Here is a 22,931-nt window from a genome sequence, read left to right on the forward strand (position 1 = left end):
AAGAGAGGAGCCAGTGGAGCTCATTTTCCAAACGACCAATTTGCGAGAGCCTTTGTGCTGCTTTCAGGAGACTGAATTTGCCCTGATTTTTCTCCTACTTTGATTTTTATCTTGCGGTGATGAAAGTAGAATGCAGTCTATATTGCGGTAATACTTACTCCAAAGCTCCAGAGTTTATATAACAAGATGTTCGTTCTTCCTTAGTTTGTTCACTGCGAATACTCAAGTGAACAGGGTTTAAGATAGATATTTTGCGATTTAATTGAAGACTTTTCTTCAGTTTGGTTTCCGTGCTAGTATCCACTTGACCGAACATGGTTTCCATGCACGGTGAAACCACGATTTGTGGTCCAGGCAACGCTGAACCGGTGGAAATACTTTCAGTTTCCTGAAACTGTATTGGCGCTGCAGTGTTATGTTGTAATGTTCTCCTAAGGCCGGAAGCAGTTACTTCAAAATTAGAGAAATTAGTTGAACGACTCTGCTTAGTTGCTGTTTCACTGCTGCTCTGCCGAAAACTGTGGAATCTGGACTTATTCAAGGATACCGACGACATTGCCGATACCGATGACGATGTCAGTAAAGATTGAAAAGTTTGTACGCTTGCGTTTGAATTAACACTTGTTGCTCCATGGTTTCCTTGATTTGGAACGCTTTCCGGCATCTTGACAACGTTCAAAGCATTGTCATCTAATGCTTGAGCCGAGTATCGTTCATTAAATGTTAGATGCTGTTGATTCAACAACATTGATCTTATGCCCTGCTTCTGCTGGGTAAACTGTTTTAAAGAGCATACTTTGTCGTTTTCTTCTTCCATATTGTAACTCTCATTCAAGCTCAATGTTACACAAGACTAAATGTTTCACCAGTAAGATAACTTCTTGTTGACTAATTATTTGTGTAAGGGTTTCTATTTTTCACTACATCTATATTAGTTCATTTATCAGCAAAACATTTTTATATCCGAGATGCACAATTTCACAATTTAAAACAGTATATATTTATAAGTTAATTGAATATGACTTAACGCTGACATTATTATTTATAGACTGTTTTACGGTGCTAAATATTGTTTTTCACAATTAACCGAGAACTTCGATAATAGCATCATCATTGCTCAAGCGATCAACAATTAATTAGTTTTGAATCAGCACGTTTCCGACAAATGACTAATATTTCTAGAATATTACTTTCACAATACGCGAATTCTTCGACATGCATGATGATCAACGGAAGCAATCGGTTTGTAAAAAAGTAGACTGTTTCGTCGAGGGCTGCACAACATCCCGTGTTGACTCTATCACTGAGGAATGACAAACTTTTAATTTTCCGTTTTGCAAAAGCAAACATCTTCGTACGCCACAAATAAATGCTCGGTCCGCGAGATGTAAGCTCCTAGCGTTATGAGGAAATTTCGTAAGGATGTTCAAAAGTCATCTATGAATATGAAAAAAAAACAATTGTATGAATAACAGGCTGTTTTTTCTTCAAAGATTCAATAACCTTTTGTGCAGAATACTCACGACTAACTTTATTTTAATTATGATTCTTTTTTAATTTAGTGAGAATGACGAACTGACGAAATCAAAAAATAATTTTCTAGTAATAAGTTCTCAATTTATTGAATGACTTTTTTTCTTTTACCTCCGTTTAAAGTAATGAAATTAAATTCTTCAAAATACCTTCAAGCATGTTGAATTTCGTCACTTATGTCACGGAATAGTAACATATACATATACTAATATTTCGGTATGGTTTTTGCAACTTTCATCATTGTAGCAGTTCTAAATCTGATACTCTGATGAAGGATGCAAAAATATACGAAATACAAGTAGGGGAGAGTCGGCAGCTCTGGGCCACTCGTGTTCTATCGAAAAGTAAGTGAGTTATTTCTGTCAGTTCAATCCAAACTTCACGAAAAATCTTTGATTACTACAAAATAAAAAAAAACTCGTTTTTTTTCGACGACAAACAGAGTTTCTTTAGTTTTGAAGAGAATAACTAAATTAAATATCAAAAGAAATTGTTTTTTTTTAGATTTCATTGCAATTCGAATGTTGCAAAATATTTTTGATAAATAGAGATCTTAAAACACACAATCGGGTGCCTTGGGCCACGGAGCGGTAGGCAGCCTTGAACCCCTGCTCATAAAAAGAGAATAAATGAGAAATAAATAGGAACGTCCCAAAAATATGCTGTTCGGAACAAAAAAACGTAAAAAGTCCTCAATATCTAGAAACTCAGTTATAAAACACTAAGTGAATCGCATTGTGTCAAGTGTGGAAATCAATTTCAATTTTTTTATTCAATTCTACATCATAATTTACGATACTACTTCTAGTAAACATATGAATTTGTCAGCAAATACCACCTTCATTGCGCACGATGGTTGTGACCCAATGCCTCCGCCATTGAACCTTGGGCCAAATCTCAACAAATTTTCATGTTTAACTTCCATGTATAAATTACAAATAAATCTGTTTACAAAAACATACAATGAAAGTAAGGAGATATGCTAAAATACCAGAGTGCGGAATTTTTAAATACCTTTCATTTACAGTCATAGAAAATTGTCAAGTGAAAAATGCCCTAAGGCTTCCGACTCTTCCCTATCTGTACCTGTTATTATATCTTGACATTAGTAAAGACAATTTTAATATAGTATTTTTCTTTAATAACAATTTAGTTCATTCCACTAACGCCCTAAAAAAATAATGTTTATCGTTTGTATTCAACTTCGATCAGTTTTACCTTTTGTTCCCCATGCTTCCTCATAACTCTACTTTGATGGAGTACTTAAGTAGTACAAATTTACCCATACTCAACGAAGGAAATCGATCAATTTTTGAACGCTCTGGGAGGGAAGAGGTGCTGGATCTAACTCTCTGCTCGGATAGGATCCCTCATGAGTTATCGAATTGGGCTGTGCCGAACGAGCTCGAGCCATCGTTATCTGATCACAAGTACATTATATTCAACCATTTAAACGCTACGTTTGATATTATCACTTATAGTAATCCCAAATCCACAAACTGGGATCATTACATAGAGGGGTTGGCCACTAGCTTTCATGGTTACGTACCAATAGTTGGATCTCCAAAGGACTTCGATAATGTTGTAGATATGACAAACTCGCTCATAGTTGCGGCCACTTCGTACCGTGCGAGCTATTAAAGGAACTCCTTGGTAGAACGCTGAACTCACAAGTCTTAGAAAACTGTGTAGAAGAGCCTGGAATCGCCGAGGCAGAGATGGATCGGAGGCATTCGTGTCAGCTCGCCGAGATTACAAAACTGCTCTCCGGTATTCTGAGCGAAGTGGATGGAAAAACCTTTGCAATAACATCTCCAATCTAAATGTGGCTAGTAGATTAAATAAGCTATTGTCGAAATCGAAAGACTTTCATGTCAAGTCAATAAAGATTGAAAACGGAGAATACTCGACAAATGAACATGAGATACTCAATTGTCTGTTTAATACACACTTCCAAGGGTGTACGGAGTTATCACAGGCAGCTGTTTCTGAGTTCTTTTCAGCCGATTGCGATTCTTGGACATTAGCTCGTGAAATCGTTACAACTGATTCAATAAAATGAACAGTGGAAAGTTTTACTCCGTACAAATCTCCGGGAAAAGATGGAATATTTCCTATATTACTTCAAAAAGGGTTTGAATACTTCAAACGTGTTTTAGTGAAAATTCTGACATGTAGCCTTGCGACAGGATATATATTTCAAAAGCATGGGGTGAAATAATTGTTAAATTTATTCCCAAAGGTGGCCGTGAAACTTATGAGGAAGTTAAGAGTTTTAGACCCATAAGTCTCAGCTCTTTTCTCCTCAAGACTTTAGAACGCTTAGTCGATCACTTTATAAGGGACGTTAGCTTGCGCGAGCATCCGCTTCATAAGTTGCAACACGCATACCAGCGTGGAAAATCCACTACCACCTTACTCCACGATGTAGTTTATAATATCGAAAAAGCTTTTTCACTAAAACAGTCTTGCTTGGGAGTTTTCTTAGATATAGAAGGCGTATTTGATAACGTGTCTTTCGATTCAATTCTAGATGCCGCGCGTGGTCATGTAGTACCTACATCTATAATAAATTGAATCCACACAATGCTTGGAAATCGACTATTATCTTCATCACTGGGACAGGCAGAGTTGAGAAGACAAAGTGTTTGTTGTTGTCCCCAAGGAGGTGGTCTTTCGTCATTGTTATGGAACCTCGTTGCAGATGGCTTGTTAAGAAAACTAAATGATCTTGGCTTTCCGACCTACGGCTTCGCCGATGATTATCATATATTAATCACGAGTATTTGTATTAATACTCTGTTTGTACTGTTGAACAATGGTGTCTTCAAATCGGGTTATCAGTAAATCCAAACAAAACGTCAATGGTACTCTTCACTCATCGTAGGATTACAAACGGTGTCCGTTCGTTGAGGCTATTTGGCTCTGACGTTTAGAACAATCTCACTCACTGGGTGGTTCCTGCACCGTGTTTCAAGCTGAACTCTTTGCGATTATCTGTGGAGTACAGGCAGCTCTCCAACGGGGTGTCTGTGGCAAACGAATCTATTTCTGCTCGGACAGCCAGGCAGCTCTAAACGCACTTGGTGCAAATGAAACCAGGTCTAGTCTTGTAATCGCTTGTCGAACTCAAAGTGAAGACATCAGCACATTAAATGCTGTAAACCTCATATGGGTACCCGGTCATTCTGGTATTACTGGAAACGAATTGGCTGACGAATTGGCTAGAACTGGAGCAAAGACCAGTTTTGTCGGTCCTGAACCAGCCTTGCCATTACCAATTAGCTGAATAAAACACAAGATTCGATCTTGAACAGTGTCAACGCATGCCAGTCATTAGCGAAACCTAGAAAGTTGTGCCCAAACAAAGGCATTTTTACCAGATTTCTATTTGAAAACATCTAAGAATCTATTACATTTCTCTAAGAAAAATAGCAGTATTCTGGTCAGAGCGCTGACTGGCATTGTAAGCTAAACTATCACATGGCTACTATTCAGCGTGCTGAATATTATTCGTGTGACCTTTGTGAATCGTTTGTATTCAAATTCGATCAGTTTTACCTTTTATTCCCCATGCTTCCTCACAACTCTTGAAAATACTCTCTTCTCTGATATGCTTAAGCCGTAAGTGTGTCAAACGCTTCAGACTTATGGTGGAAATAGAAGCAACCTACTTCAGCTTAACCTAGTTCGGTAGATCTAAAGTGCGGTAGAAGTGAATAATAATACCAATACACTTTTCATAACATCAGCAATTACGATATAAACTTCGTTAAAAGTTCTATAAAATTCGATCACAAACAACAGGAACCTAGTATTGAAGGTGTATTGAAATACAGTTGCAGCTGACTTATTGAGCTGACACAGTAAATAGTATGGAATATGAAAGTTTTAGAATAGGAGTCAATTAAATGGATAAATTATAAATTGTTTGGTTCTTCATTCAGAACCTTACGTTACGTAAACTAGGCACTCGGAATTGCATTTCAGTATAGACTCCTTGAAAAGAATGTTTATATTGGACTGTAGGTTGCACCCTGTAAAGGAAATGCACAATTCAGAATAATAATATGAGATATGATTATTCCGATGTAAAATCATTTAATTATAAAAATTATATTTACACTTTATAAAAAATTGGAAGCATTATGCATTAACTAAGTTGGGAAATTTTACCCTCATCAGCAAAATATGAAAACTTCAAGGTCTAATCAATACATTTGCAGTTTTCTAAACTGTTTCCTCGTAGAGTTATTATTCGGTCTCGACACATTACAATTGCGACGAGAATTATCACGCGCTTTGATAATAGCAGATGTCTTCAACGGTAGGATTGACTGCCCTGATTGGCTCAATGAAGTTAGTGTTATAAATGTATGACCTAGGGCTCTCCGTTACAGCGCTTTTCTTTGACTTCCTATATGACGCATCAACTATGGCACAAACGGTTCAGTTATAGGTTTACGTATCTAACGTAACGTAACGTAACGTATTTAATAAAAACATTATTTTATCCACCAAGTAGTTCAACGATGCCTTTCTAATAATACTTACATTTTCACAAATACAACTAGAATATTCTGTCAAGATTCTTTTTTTTTCAAACTTGAACAAAATAAGAAACTTTCTTTGTGTATAAACTATCAGGTGTGACACCTTTTCCTAGTTATTTGGAGAATTGTGCTATCCGGAAGTCGAATCCGGATGAAATTCAACAGCAACCTATGATACTATGAGACCTTTTACTTGAGCCTAATTTTGTTAGAAACCATCTCCGAAAAAAAAATGAGTCACACTCAGTTCGATGAACTGTGTCGAATGGTATGTGACACTGGTCAATTTTTCAAGTGATTGCATAAATTTTCTATATGAGAAAGGCAAAAAGTATACTTCTATAGAATAGAATCGTTATTATGATTTTGGCATAATACGAATAAGTGAGTACAAATTAAATAAAAGAGAATATCAAAAATGGTAAACACTACAAATGGTCCCATCTGCTAATGATGGTTTATCTATATCAACTTGCCCTCAGGATCTTAAAGTTTTAGTTTTGCGACTAAGTTGAGTAGCACATTCGATTGTAATTCGAAAGCATATTAATCGACTGATTTGATAAAAACTATTTTTAAACTCCCGACTAGTACACCTATTAAGTCATACCTTTCGGTCAATCACGAAGTGCAACTACGGGCGATCTACTTCAGCTCAGCTCATAACTCCAAAACCCGGAAGTCAGATCCAAACAAAACTCAGGAATTTTTTTGGGATCATAAGAACTTTCATTTGAATCTAAGTTTGTGGAAATCGCTTCAGCCATCTCCGAAATACAGTCGGATTCAAATAATATTCGGCAATTTTATATTATGGTACTACAAGATCTTTTATTTGAATCTAAGTTTGTGAAAATGGGCTCAGCCATCTCATTTTGCGTACTCGACGAATTGAGTCGAATGGTATATGAAAATCGGTCCTCCGTGCCTCGGTTCAAAAGTCGGTTTTCACAGTGATTGCATAACCTTTCTATATGAAAAATGCAAAAACATATCAATCTGACAGATAATTTGTCTCTACCAAGATTTTCGGTTTGTTTTTGATGATACATTGCCGAGATTTTCACAACTCAGTTCTGAATAAAACATTCTATTTTGGGAAATTGCTTGCTTGATACTTACTTTAGTATGTCACTGTAGTTATGTTAGTCAGTTTTTATGTTTCATAACATAACAGTCAGTTTTTATGATACACTGAACATAATAGTGAACCATAAGTTGTAGCAGATGTGATTTAATTTTGCTGATATGTTAAATAAGAACCATGGCACTTGGTAGACGAATCTTTATCTCAACATTACACTGATTGAGCAAACTTCAACTGTACATGTGCACTATGTACAGTTGTTATAACGCCATCAAACATTCACAAACTATATACATTGATCAATCAATTTATTTTTCAGATGATAGTTTTAGCTAGGACAGTGTTTAATCGATCTCTTCGAGATGTTGTTTTTTTTTTTCACACATTTAAAGTAGCACAACTGTCAGAACATTTTGCATTATTCAACTTCCGATTAATTTATTTCTTTTAATCGATTAACTCAAAAAGCATTCGTGATGCTAATCGATAACGAATACTCCATCATTTTTATACAGCACATTCACAAAAACATTCGGCTGTCAAAAGCCCTACCTGGTAGTTTTAAAACTGTTCACTGCAGGCAAATGATTTTATTCGAATAACATTATTCAACAGATGCGGTTCGCCATAAAGCGCTAGACAGACGTAAAGTTATTGCTACTTGCAATACACTTATAATTAGCACCAAAGTCATTCCTGACGTGCTGAACGAAAACAAGTTTTAAGCTAACATGACGAAACGTAAATATAATGAATTTGGTTATGCGCCCTAGCACAAACAATATTAATACCTAAATGAACATTATTCAATTTAAATGTGAAATGTGAACTATGCAGGTTACCAAATTTGAATATTTGGATGTGCCAGTCAGGATCATCCTTTTGACATATTTCAAATCGCAGCAGACTCTATTTTCAATAGTTTCATGAGCAGCGTATGAATGAATATCAATCAATTTCATTGTTCACTAATAGCAATTGAAAGTTTTTGACACATATTGCACATCCCTACAGTTACCGTTGTAGTATGGTCCATGAAAAAGGTAGACGGAACAAGACAACTTACAACTAGATTCAAGTAATAGCGGCAATTCGCCTCGCGGGAAGATAAAATTAGATTTCATAAACACATGCAAGGGAAATGAGCACTCGCTCCTTTTACTTAAAAGTGGGGAGAAAAACAACAAACAAATACTAGACATTTCTAGCACCAAAATGTTGGCAACGATATCCAATGTGCCCTTTCCCTCTATTATCTGTCCGACTAGGGTAGTGTTACTCATCTATAACCTATTCAAACGACATCCTTCATCTTATCAATATATTTTATTACAATAGAAAAACCACAGATTACTCTCAACCGAAGTTCGTTAAATCTTCACTGAATTCGGCATTATGAGTTCAAGGATTGTTGATCGTTTTTGTTTATAAGTAAAGAATGCAATACAATGAATGGAAACCTACATTGCATCGAAAACTCAAACGAGAATAATTTCCGTCGATGCAATAACGAATCTATTCGCATTAAATTTATAATAGTTTCGAATATGATAGAAAATTAATCATAATATCCAAAAAAACAGCGTACTTTATTATGATGAAAGTTAATGCAATCACTGTGAAAAATGACTTTTGAACCGAGAACCGCAGGGCCGAGTGTCATATACCATTCGAATCTTTTAGTCGAGAGTGTAAAATGTCTGTGAGTCATTTTCGTGTACTCACTTTTCTCGTAGATAGGTGATCCGACTTTCGCAAATTTAGATTTAAATTAAAAGCTTTTTTGAAAATCACTTCCGGTTCCAAAATTATAGAGATATGAAAAAAAATTAAAATATGTGCTCCATCTTTTCCCAGAAATTATGCGGTGGAAAATTTTCAAAAAAAAAGTTTAAATGGAAGGTCTTAAGATAGAAAATTCATGTACACTCAAGTCTCTTTTATTCGATTTTCCATGAGTTTTTCAACATGCGAGTTTTAAAAGTTATGCGATTTTTTATGCAAATTTTCAAAGTTATGAGATTTTTCAAACTTCATTTAAACATTTGTCAAACTTATGCGATGTTTTAAGCGATATTTTATTATGCGGTACATATCCCCTGCATAAAAACGACTTCACTCAAATCTGTTTATATACCATTTTTGGGGTTTATTTTATGCGGTTTCTTTGTGCGAATTTCTTTTAATGCGAATTCTGAAAGCTATGCGGTTTTTATTATGCGAAAGTTATGCCTTTTTCAAGCGATTTTTTGCGTTTTTTGCGTATCCCCCGCATTAAAAAGTCTTCACTTGCATAAAAAACTACAAGGATCAGCCCCATGGGGTTGTTCGAGCCGTTGATGTGGAACAAGGCAACCAAAATTTCTAATGATCTACAATCAAAAAGTTCAATCAATCCGAACCAACACCGAACATCATTTGTCTTGATTTGCATTTGTTTTATGACCGACGAAATTACACCAATATCCCAAATGTTTGCAATTATATGTTTGTACATACTTGCGATTTCGATATTTAAGCTTCTCTTCGCCAAGCTTGTGTTCAAGTTTATTATGCAAGCAATTTTTTAGCGTTTAGTTTCTCTACCATTCTGCGATTTCGGTTGAAGCGATAAACTATTTCTCATTATCAATCGAGTTCGTCTAATATAAATTAGAAATTAATCTTAAGTACTCAAAATTTATCCAGAGGTAGTTGTCAATTTCTCATGGGGAAACGACATAACAAGGAATTCCGAGCTTGCATGACACAAGATCAGAGCATACCAATTAAGGGCTGAGGCCAGTGTGTTTTAGGGCGTTTTAAAGGGCTATTTTCACGCTTCAAATCTGATTTTCTCAGAAACGGTGACGACTATCAAAAAACCCAACTGACAATCTCGTAGAAGATTAGTTTAAATTATTCTGTGAAAATTTCAGAATGATTGTTTGACTTTAGCGGTCGGGAAAGTCTTTTTTCTGAAGGAAGAATTGCATAGCTGAAAACGCCGTCTTTTAAATTGTTCACTGAATATCTTGCCTTCAAAAGCATGGATCAAAAATCTATCCTGACAATGTCTAGATAATTTCATTTAGATGCGATTAGTGCATAAAAACATATATGTTGTCGCGATAAAAGTGAAGGGAAAGTTATTTTTGTAAAGGTTAGTCGATTTGTATGGTGGCGCCATTTCAGTTCCCTGGTAACGTAACGAAACATGAGAGAGGAATAAAATCGGCTCAGCAAGGCTGCCAAACAAGCGGTAGCTTTATTGGATTTTATGTGATGTAATCAAACTTGTAACCGAAAATATCAAAACTTTCTTGGCCACCCGGCCACATCGAGAGTCTTTTTATACATTCACGAGAGAGCATGGAGAGAAATGTAATACGCACAGCGAGCTTTTAAAGCTTCAAATCGTTTTATGGAGTTTCTCTCTTGCTTTCTAGCAGCAACCTACCTCTAGCTTGCTACGAGAAGGACTGAAACGTTAGCTTTAATTTCGCTTCTATTTATAGATTCGCGTGCTTCCAACAGCTTCGCTTTTGCATCGATTGACCAATCAGAGCGATGCTCTCTCTTTGATACATCGCTTACTCCTTCAAAACCGTCGACTATGGCAGGGAAATCCGGTATGCTGGAGATTTTTTGCAGACAAAATAGGACACTGCTAGCTATTAATCAACATTTCAATGATATACAATTCAAAATACATGGCTATGAACATTCAAATCAATACGTAGAAATATTTCCTATCAAATGATGAAATAATATTAATAATTGATACAAAACTGACTGAGATGTAAGTGTTTAAAACCTGACCACATTTCTACGTGTAGTTTGTGATTTGCACCCCTAATAAAGATGTGTTCCACATCAAAAATACTTGAGTATATTCTATCTTAATCCGATTTCCCGTTCAAAATTACAAGGTGATAAAATTTCAGTTTCAGGTGAGTTTTTTAAGAGCCTATGTAATTTCCGATGATCAAATGATCTCACTTTGATAGTAGTGACCATAAACTTTAAAATGAAACTCACTTCGATTTCTCAGAGATGGTTAGGCCAATTTCCACAAACTATAATTGAAATCAAAGATCTTTCAGTACTATAGACATATTCCAAATTTTATCCGGATTTGACTTACAGTTCTGCGATTACAAGGTGATGAATGTTGAAAATTTCAAACCGTCATTCAAAGATACGATGCAAAGAATGTTCAAACTCTTCGGAACTGTTTTTCAAACAATTTTAAACTAAGTCTTGTTAGTTGATGGTCAATTGCACTGAATTCGTCATATAACCAAGAAATCTGAAATTGGGCTCAAAACTAGTCCAGTTTGTCGGTTATGTTAGTTGATGGCCAAACGAGCCGACTACGGTTATACCAGTTCCGGAAGTATAGGAAATAGTGGTCCTAATCACCAATATAGAACTTACTGCGATATCTCGGGGACGACTTAACCAATTTTCATAAACTTAGCTCTTCGGATCCGACTTTCAGTTTCAGAGTTACGCTGATGATAAGTGTTTAAAATTTCTAATCATCATTTAGAGCGACGATGCGAAATCTTAAAACATCTTTTAAATTGGACTCAAAACCAATCCAAGTTGAAGATCATGTTAGTTGATAACAATACGAACTGACTTCGACTACACCGATTCACGGATGCACCTGAAATAGTCGAACTCACTTCGTTTTCTCACAGATAACTTAACCGATTTGAGAACTGTTTCAAATTGTAGGATGAACTAGTTCAGGCTCAAACTTCATTCAAGAGTCAAAGAAAAGTATATTAAAGAATATCTTATTATTATATATGAGAATATATATATATATATATATATATATATATATATATATATATATATATATATATATATATATATATATATATATATATATATATATATATATATGTATATATAAATATATATATATATATATATATATATATATATATATATATATATATATATATATATATATATATATATATATATATATATATATATATATATATATATATATATATATATATATATATATATATATATATATGATATGAGAAAGGCATCTCAGCTCACACCAGCTGATCGCAAAAATTGCAAATTTAGGGATTACTCTATTGTATGAAAGTGACAGTATAAAGTGGCGTCTACTCAGTATTGTTTGGCAAATCAATATCAAGAGGTTATCTCCAGAACAACGCTTCCAAATCGTGGAAATTCATTTTCAAATTCAGTTAAAAATTTTTATAGCGCGAAATTTCCTTGAGTGACGAGGTGCATTTTTGATTGAATGGATGCGTCAACAAGCAAAATTGTCCTATTTGGAGCAAAGATAATCCACACGCCGTTCAAGAATTACCGATGCGTCCCGATAAATGTAATGTTTGGTATGATCTATGGTGTTTCAACAAGACGGTGCCACTTGTCATACTGCAGCTGAAACAATCGACTTATTGAAATATAATTTCTACAATATCATTTCGAGAAATTAACCAGTGAATTAGCTTCCACGTTCGTGTGATTTGACGCCATTCTATGATTTTTGTGAGGATTTGTAAATTCATTGATTTATGTGGATAAACCAGCAATGATAGATGCTTTGGAAACCAATTTTCAAAGTGTCATTGCTGAAATACGCCCTCAAATGCTTGAAAGTGTGATCGAAGATTGAACCTCCAGAATGACCTTTGTGAAAAATAATCGTGGCGGCTATATGCCCGAAATCATATTTAAATGTTAATTGCCAAGCAATTATCAATCAAATAAAAAACCGGGCAAATTTATGATAGTGTTTTATTTAAATTCAAAACAATAAGCTCTTATAAACACCCTTTATTTGAAAATGAATAGTTGCTATAAATTACGTTAAAGTTATGTCGAATAATGATTTAAGTCCTATATTGTGACGACCGTATTTGCAAGCTTTTTTGAGAAGTTTTTTTTAGAAAATCGTTGATACAATATAACAGTGTATATACCTTTTTGAATACAAAAAATATTTGTAAATTTCTTGAAGTGAGTACACTAAATATTTTCAGCGTTTCACCGATCAATAGGAACATTCCTTATGATCAAAAAAGAACCGGAATTTTATTAAAACCTGTTTTAATCCACCTAATGGTGTAATTATGCCTTTCTCATATCAATCATACTATCATATATAATGCTGTGGTATTCTTCAAAATAATTTTCTTCGATTCTTAAAAGGGCCTCGGTTCAAAAGTCGGTTTTCACAGTGATTGCATAACCTTTCTATATGAGAAAGGCAAAAACGCAAAATTTCAATTTTTAATAAATTTCTTTATTATCGCCTTCAAAGTACTCTCCTCCTGCGGCAATACATGCATGCCAACGCTTGATCCAATTTTCCATACAAGTTTTATAGTTTTATATGGCCTTTAGTTCACGCAGCGAATTCTCTTTTATGGTCTCTATGGTCTCAAAACGCTTTCCCCGCAATGGCAATTTGAGTTTGGGGAAGAGGGAAAGGTCACACGGGGTCATATCTAGAGAGTACGGTGCTTGGTTGAGTTTTTGGCCAAAAACTGCGACACAACCAACGCTGTGTGAGCCGGCGCATTATCGTGAAATTCAGCTTTTTTGGCACCAGCCGAGAAGCGACGCGTTTCAAACCCAAAACATCAGTTGAAATGTGTTCGGCTGATCCATAAGAGATGCCCAACAACACAGCAATCTCTCTAATCGGTACAGAATTAAAGCATTTATACCACTCGTATGCCTGTGTTTTTCCTAGACACGATTCATCAAAGGCCTTTTCAAACATTTTCAACGTTTCGGAACACTTAAATCCATTTGCAACACAAAATTTGATGCACGCACGTTGTTCTAAATTTTCATCCATAATAAAAATCGCCACACGAAAATTTTTCAACTTCTTTGTATAGACGCCAAACAAAAACTAATCGTACGATATGCGTCAAAATTTGACAGAATGTGTATAAAAGTGTTGCCACCGTTGAGAGAATAAAAGTTTACCGACAAGTGCGGGAATTTTAAAATGAAAATTCCGGTTCATTTTGATCATAAGGTATATAAAAGAATAGGTGCTTCATTTCTGCTACGATTTTAAATATAAAAAAACAATTGCCAGAGATCATGTTGTAATCAGATTCGCGCGGAAAGGAAACCAAAACACCAAACGAACCGTCAAACAATGAACCAAACCAGCAAGGTAAATAAACATTGTTTGGTGCTGAAAAATTCAAGAGGAATATTATTATCGAAGCTTAAAAACTTAGCCTAGGAATTTGGGTTATGAAATGTTAAAAAAATGATTTTGTTTAATTATGGTCAAATTCTTTTGAATTTATTGTTTTGATAATCAAGTAACATGGATTGTTTTGCCTTTCTCATACAGTAAGGTTATGCAATCACTTGAAACTACCATATGGTATATATCATATACCATTCGACTCAGTTCATCGAACTGAGCAAAGTCTGTGTGTGTATGTATGTGTATGTGTTAAATAATCTCACTATTTTGACAAACTTGGATTCAAATGAAAGGTCTCACGGTCCCACACGGAATTCCTGATTTTCATCCGGATGAAACTTCCGGTTCCGGAGTTATAGGGTAAAGTGTGATCAATATTGTACACCGTCACTTAAACCGGCGAAACAAAAAACTTTAAAAAATTGCTAAACTAGTCTCAAAACTACACAAATCGATAGTCATTATCAGTGGGCAACTAAACAAACCAATTCCGGCTATCCTGGTTCCTGGTATTCGGTTCCGGGAGCACCGGAAATAGTGGTCATATTTACCAAAATGGATCTCACTCACTTTTCTCAATGATCTTTAGACCGTTTTCCACAAACTTATTTTCAAATAAAAGGTTTCACAGTCCCATACGTAATTTCTGAATTTTATCCGGATCCGACTTCCAGTTCAGATGTTATAGGGAAAAGTATGTTGAATATTCTACACCGTCACTTAAACTGGCGGAATAAAAACCGTAAAAAAGTTGTAAACTGGACTCAAAACCATTATTCCCAATATAAGGGTCAAATGAAAGGTCCAAAAATTACTGCATGTTTTCGGATACAACAAAAATATGTATCGTCATTTAGAGTGCGATGGCAAAATTGTATAAAATCTTCAAAATTTAAATAGAAACTAGTAGAGTTTGTACGACATGTTAGTTGGTGGCCGTACAAACCGACTTCGATTATACTGGTTCTCGGGTTCCGGTGCCGGAAGTGCATAAAATAGTGAACCCACTTCATTTTCTTAAGGATGAACTACGCGAGGAAAGCACTGTTTCATTCTGTATATTTTACTAGTTAATGCACAAACAAATTTCTTTAAAAAATCGAAGAGAAAATTTTTGAATAGCATACCACAATATTATACATGAGAAAGGCATCATTACACCACTAGGTGGATTAAAACAGGTTTTTTTTATTGTTTTGATTATCACCTGCTACCTGGTTTAAATTATTTCTATGGTGGTAAGCTTCACTTTGAACCCTCGATATCGATATGAAATCAACATGGCAAACACTTAGCATTTTATCCGAAGGATGATACCAATTGGAACATACAGTCTGTTTCATAAGAGATTTGGTCACTATTGCGAAAAGACTCAACATGAAAATACTTTTGAATATTGTTTTTTTAGATCAAAAACTTGCATGCAAATACATTAATAGCAAGTCCAATCCCCTTCAGCGTTAATAATGGCTTGACACCTTCAAGGCATACTTTGAGCGAGACTTTGCGCGTATTCTTCTGAAAACGACCTCCAAATTTGTGAATTCGGCGAACAAGCTGTTTCAAATTATGCGGTCGGTTTTTCCCAAGCTTCATCTATATTTCAGCCCAAACGTTCTCAATTGGATTGGCATCGGGCGACTGAGAAGGTCAACCCAAGTTTACGACACTATTTTGCTCCTTCAAAACGTTTTTGCACATGTTTTTCACTCAACATCGGTTATTGAAAAGTACTTCGAAATTTCAAATTATTTGCTATCGAATGTCTGCAAACAGTTCCGTATGATATATTTAAACCTTTTTTAGTCAATTTTGAAACACCTTCGCGTAAAGTTATTGTTGGATTCTTCAAAAACAGATCACAAATCACTATTTTGTCTTTTTCCGGCCATACACCGACAGAGCCGCAATTTGGAAAGTCGTCGACATTTTTCACCTCTTTAAAACGATTCACACACTTACTCACAAACTGTTTCAACTTTTTCATGTGTTTCGCCGCAGCAGGTTGGGTCATTTTGGGACCTCTCGGGTGCGAGTACAAAAAACTGCTTCGAAGAGCGTAGCGCACACGGTACTCATTTTGTAAAAATTCTGAAATCGAATTGTAAACAATAGTCAGCTGATTTATTCGCATTGCATCAAGGACACTACTACCCTCTGTGTTAAAAAAAGATCACATCATTCCACTTTACCGATCGCGAGTAATTGTGACCACGCTCTTAGGTAACAGACTGTACCATAATTTCTTCTGTGACAAAAGGGTAATGTCAGGGACATAACCGGATTGACGTGAATACGAATAACAATGGCTAGCTGAAACTCAAACTGTGTCCTTAAAAAGCACGATATCAACAGGTCAAAAGCCCCCTCCTCTTAGTCCGAATACCAACCACATCCCTTCTATAGCTACAACATTTTTGTGCCCGTCATGAAGTGTTGTTTGTCGCCAAACTCGATCATTTTTGCATTAAACTCCCTGTTTTAGAGGCAGTTATTACAAACTCCTCCCTTTTGTTAATTTTTGAGGTTCAATAGCGGGTATGGGTCGAGTACGGTTGAAGATTTTTATTTTTTTATCGGATACGGATCGGTTGCGGGTTTGGAAACATTTAAATTAGAGTTATTTTACAAAGCAGTGAAAATAGTCTATGAAGAATATTATTCCGTGTATAGAACCCAGAATCGTGCCCTTTACCATTAATATAATTTCGTTAATACTTCAATTACTGCATTTTGATTGTTATCGCAATCGGTCGTTTCTTTTACACAACCCTGTAATATTTTTTTTATTTTATTTTTATTTATTATTTTGTAATATTTTTTTTTATATTATATTATTATATTTTTATTTTTTTTTAATTTTAAAGGCACACTGCTTAAACTCTGTCCTGTAATTGTTTTAATAGCCTAATATAATTAAGATAATCACTTGCAGGGTGTTAGCATCCTTCAGCCCCCTATAAATTAAAATTCCAAGAACGCAGGGTAGTTTCCAATTTTCGTCTGATATGTTAATGAAAATATTGCGTCAGGGTCAGGTTATAGTGTTGCTTATATGAAATTAAATATTACCAGTTTATAGGGCGCCAGATTTCGTTAGTCTTAATTTTCGAAATATACAGATTTTAATTTCTAATACCTACATGGCATCCCTGTCCCGGCTCCATATGAAGACAGGTTCGAAGATTTTATCGTTGATTCGTACTAGTATAAAGGTGTGTTCCACATCAATACTTTCATTTTAAAATGCTTGTGACCGTTGCCCGTCGTAATTGAATGTGCTAGTAACGGCGCAAACTATTTTTAATTTCCATTTTGAAGAAAATTCAAATAAATCCTTATTATGATCTGTGGAACTGAAAAATGCCTTGAATTTACATGACCTATGGGATCTGCATTTAGGCAGAACTGAGATGGCTCTTGGCGTGTACACTCGGTAGAATCATCCGAAATTTGACTCGGAATTCATTGTGACTTCCAATTAGATTCCAAATAAGATGAAAACATCGATTTCAGGTGAAATCAGTAGGTGCATTTGGAACTCACAATGAATTCCGATTCGAACTCCGGACAACTTAATTGAGCAGCTGTGTTTTCAAACACAGTGATCCCATGAAACTCTGGCGACTTCCACTTCCACAGTGTTCTCCCTATGAAGTTCCTTAACACCATAATGCTGCTCGCCGATACAGTCGTACAGCAACAGATATTTTGTTCTCTTCCTCAGAACGCGTTCTGGTTGGCTAGTGCTGCCATGGGTCAATACACGTTGAAGTTGAAAAAATTCGAATTTTTTGGTAGTTAGATTATATAAATCCTTCTACAAATAACTGAGATATGAGCTATCAAAATTATGACGCGTCATGAGTTTTACATTACAAGTGAACTAAGTGCAAGCAAATTCACAGTAAATGTATTTTCGTATAAACACAAACCTCTCGTGTCTGTTTCCTGTAATGCTTAAATTCGGAACAGATTCATAAACACGTTCATAATTGAAGTGCAGCCTAAAATACTTTTGCTCCTTCTGTTTAAACGTGATTTATATATTGCTAATAAATCACATTTATAATTGGAGTGCAGTCTCAAACAGCCTCTTAAGTTTGTATTTTAAGGAAAGAGAAAAAAACGAACAGCGGGAAACGTTCTAACGAAAAAAGTTTGTAAAATTTAGCAGCACACTTCATTTTAATTTCTGTTCTATCTACTTCTATACTAATTCAATTTCTTTTATTATAGAAAATCAAACTGACACGCATTTAAATTTCAAGATTCGAAATCAAAAAGTCATTTGAAGTTCAATCAATTAGCCTGGTTGCCAAATCAAATAACGAAAAGATCGTGCAGTGGCCGGGGCTTCAGTTTGGCACATTTTTTCTTCGTGCATCTCTGAATATAACAGGGTCTGTGCTGAACTAAAACAAAGATAAAAAAATTCAAACTAGAACTAACTAAATAAAACTTTGAAGAACAAAATTCATTTTTTTTTAATTTCTTAGAATTTTAAAAAGTGTTAAAAACTAACAACTGTCATAATTTATTTAGTCTTTGAGAAGGAACAATCAGATAGTTTACCTGATATCATGGTATGATAACTTTTCAACCACTTCAAATTGCGATAAACCCTTCACTCACGTCTTACATACACGTGATGTGATCCATGAAAAATTGAACTAGAGGACACCCTTCATTAATAAGCTAGATGACCCCCTTAATTGATTTTCGACTGATTTTTCGTGGCACCGTGTATAGATAGAATGGAGACATTGTTCACATATTGACGATTGATGCCTAATAAAAATATATTAGGTTTCGCTCTCGGAAGCGTTTATTCCTTTGATTTAGTTCCAACCGTATATACAAAACTTCATTAAGCGCAAGCGAGTACAAATTGAACATCGCAGTTTTACATACGTCAACACTACAACTGCAGATAGACGATACCTCTTTTGATTTCAAAACAAACATTACTCATTCAACGACGCAGTTTTCTTGTGGTAATCAGAAGCAGTATCGCAGCAGGAAAAATAGGTTCTTGAATGCGATTCCAACTGAGAGTGAGAGTATTTTTAGTCCAATGCCAACGTTCCATCGACAGTGACAGACAACGAACGAGCAAAGATATTAGTATTTAGTTGGGCGTAAAATTATTTTCTACACTTCCACACCACCAGCAATGGCAGTTATTTTGGTAATCAAAATAAGCATTACGAAAGTATTTTCTTCCTCACAACGACCACATTACCGCCTCTTTGAATATGCTATTAACTAGATTTTTGTTTAGCTTTTGGAGATTTTCTTTTAAGTAATACATAACAGTTCGGCTGAAAAATTCGTATCGTTTAATAGAAACACACATTTTTTTGCCAAAATTCGTTTTTATTATTCAACATAATTGTCATCAGAGGCGATACAGCGATTATAGCGATCTTCCAACTTTTCGATACCATTTTTGTAGTACGATTTGTCCTTTGCCTCAAAATAGGCCTCAGTTTCAGTGATTACCTCTTCATTGCTTCTAAATTTTTTTCCAGCGAGCATTCTCTTGAGGTCTGAGAACAGGAAAAAGTCACTGGGGGCCAAATCTGGAGAATACGGTGGATGAGGGAGTAATTCGAAGCCCAATTCGTTCAATTTCAGCATGGTTTTTCGTTGTTGTTTTTGATCGATTGTGAGCTCACGCGGCACCCATTTTGCACAAAGCTTTCTCATATCCAAATATTCGTGAATAATATGTCCAACACGTTCCTTTGATATCTTTAGGGTGTCAGCTATCTCGATCAACTTCACTTTACGGTCATTGAAAATCATTTTGTGGATTTTTTTCACGTTTTCATCGGTAACAGCCTCTTTTGGACGTCCACTGCGTTCATCGTCTTCGGTGCTCATATGACCAGTACGAAATTTTGCAAACCACTTACGAATTGTTGCTTCGCCCGGTGCAGAGTCTGGATAACACTCATCAAGCCATTTTTTGGTAACGGCGGCACTTTTTTTCATCAAAAAGTAGTGTTTCATCAACACACGAAATCCCTTTTTTTCCATTTTTTTCACAATAACAAAAGTAGCTTCACTCAAAATGCAATATCTCACAAACTAATAATCAGACAGCTGTCAAATTTATACACGTATCTTTTGAAGGTTGGTACTAACTGAAAATGGTATGGATTTAATTCTAGTGGCGCCCTCTCATAGAAACGATACGAACTTTTCAGCCGATCTGTTATAATAAATTCATAGGCATACAATCACAAAAATGATCAATACAAATGTGTTAGAAACCTCGCTTCATATTCTCAGGGAAAATAAAACTAAAATTATGTTCTAGTCCAACTATTCCTCAAAACCGTTTCTCTATATCCAATGTGCCTTGCCATTGACTTTACCCAATTAATTTTGAGTTTACTTGTCTTGACAGTTCCAACTAATATTCCTTCAAATCCAGTTTATAAGAAATAAGAAGATAAGAAAGAATATTTGTTTGATTAAAAAAGGTTTAGAACGGCGGACATATTGAGCATCTTTTGACACTGAGGCTTGTTTAAAAAAGAAGTCTTTCTGTTCATACGATATCGTACGAAGTTGAATTCTGATGAATCCAAATGGCGGGTGTCTTGAAACACAACTAAAGACTGTCCCAGAAAGTATGGACGCAACCAAAAACCGCTGCCATTTCGCAATGGTTCAGAATCTGTCAATTTTTATGGCTGCGTCCAGTTGTTTACACTGTTCTCTAACCACTTGTGTAGTTGTTTATTGGTTTTCATTAGTTTGTTTCGAAATGCGTGGACTTACAACGTCGAAAAATTGTGTACAAATGGTGCACAGAACGCGGACTGTCACTGAGAAAGATAGGAAAAATGGAAGGAGTAAGTGAAAAAGCCGTGCGAAATGCAATCAGGAAGTTCGGTGAGGATAACACCTTTGAGGATAAACCGAAAACGGGTCGAAAAAAAAGGTCCTGCTAACCCTCAGTTGGATAAACGTATACTGAAGGCGTTCGAGCAAAAGAAGGAGGTTTCAGATCGGGATGTGGCCAAAAAAGTGGGCACTTCGAAGTCAAATGTTCTTCGTGCTAAAGAACGTTTGAATCTTCGAACCCATAAGAAGAAGAAACAACCAAAACGTAGTCCGAAACAAGAAACATCGATCAGGCCGAGGGTTCGAAAGCTGTACAATACGATTCTCGCCGGAAATTTGAACTGCATAATCATGGACGACGAAACCTACGTGAAATTCGATTACAAATCCTTGCCGGGACCATAATATTATACGGTGCGAGAAGGGCAAGTGGTAAAGCAGTCCGAGACATCGATTGAAATCGAAAAATTTGGTAAGAAAGCTATGGTCTGGCAAGCAATTTGTAGCTGCGGTAAGATTTCGAAACCCTTCATGACCACTGCTTCAATGAACAGCGAAATATACATCAAAGCATGTTTACAAAAACGACTTCTACCCATGATTCGAAGCCACACGGATTCTGTTGTCTTCTGGCCAGATCTTGCTACTTGCCACTACTCGAAATCAACGGTAGAATGGTATACTACCAAAAAATGTCACTTTCGTCTCAAAAGACATGAATCCACCAAATTGCCCACAACTTCGACCAATTGAGGAATTTTGGGCATTAACGAAAGCACATCTTAGGAAACATGTCTCGGCAGCCGAAACCATTCAACAGTTCGAAAAAGATTGGAAAAAAAGTGTCAAAACTTGTCGCCAAGAAGTCTGTACGGAATTTAATGAGGAACGTTCGCAAGAAGGTGCACCAGCTAGTCTACAATGGCTAAGTAGCATAAGTTGAGAATAATATTCTGTTGTTGTAGTCTAATATTATCAGTATATCGAATAAAATTTGAATATCTAACACTTGTGAATTATTTACAGCGAAATCAAAGTGCGTCCATACTTTCTGGGACAGTCATTATCATCAACTATCACAATTGAATTTTTAATTGAGGTTGTCTTTCGTTATTACTAGCTCGTGAGTTAACGGCAGCTACGGGCTTGTTTCCATTGATTTTATAGACAAAAAACTTTAAACGCGTTTTTCTCGTGTTCATCGTCATTCATAAACTACTGCACCAATTTTTCTCAAACTTTGCACACACTTTCTACATGTAATTAACCAAACCCCAACGTTTTTCTTTTCATTGTTTGTTACTTTGGGGAAGTTTTACAGCTACAGAACGGCAGATATTTTCGTGAAAAATCGCAATTTTTACTTTGAACAACCACCAAAAATTCCAAAAATAAAAAAAAATCAAACGGAAACGTTGGTGTCTAGAAAAACTTCTATTCTAACTATATTGTTTTGATTTATTCACTTCTAATTAGCCTGCGCTGAGTTTCAGTGGATACCGCAAATCATGATTTTTAAGAAGCTTCCTCAAAATATTTGTTCACCGACTTATTACTCAATATTTTTCCATGAAAAAAATACAAAATATTGTTCGAATGATGTTTATCATGCAAAACATTTGAATTTATTTTGTTGATCGATAATGCTGAAAAAATCGCTAAACTGATAATT

The 22,931-nt window shown here is 35.5% G+C and overlaps 1 protein-coding gene across 7 annotated transcripts in view; it reads right to left on the reverse strand.

Annotated features, from left to right (window-relative positions):
• LOC131425091 (cAMP-specific 3',5'-cyclic phosphodiesterase) overlaps positions 1 to 22,931 on the reverse strand; it is a 111,113-nt gene that overhangs the window by 28,529 nt on the left and 59,653 nt on the right. For 2 of the 7 annotated variants that reach the window (XR_009228941.1, XM_058586673.1), the window contains exon 1: positions 159 to 1,301. The exons of 4 other annotated variants lie outside the window; for them this stretch is intronic. Coding sequence is in view for 2 of the 3 variants with exons in the window: in XM_058586673.1 (XP_058442656.1) it covers positions 159 to 817 (659 nt within the window). In the remaining variant the exon portion in view is untranslated. Of the gene's footprint in view, positions 1 to 158; positions 1,302 to 22,931 lie in introns of those variants that run through there. One more of the 7 variants, XM_058586674.1, reaches the window with a different exon arrangement.

This window comes from Malaya genurostris, chromosome 1 (assembly GCF_030247185.1).
Source record: "Malaya genurostris strain Urasoe2022 chromosome 1, Malgen_1.1, whole genome shotgun sequence".
NCBI classification, from domain to species: domain Eukaryota; kingdom Metazoa; phylum Arthropoda; class Insecta; order Diptera; family Culicidae; genus Malaya; species Malaya genurostris.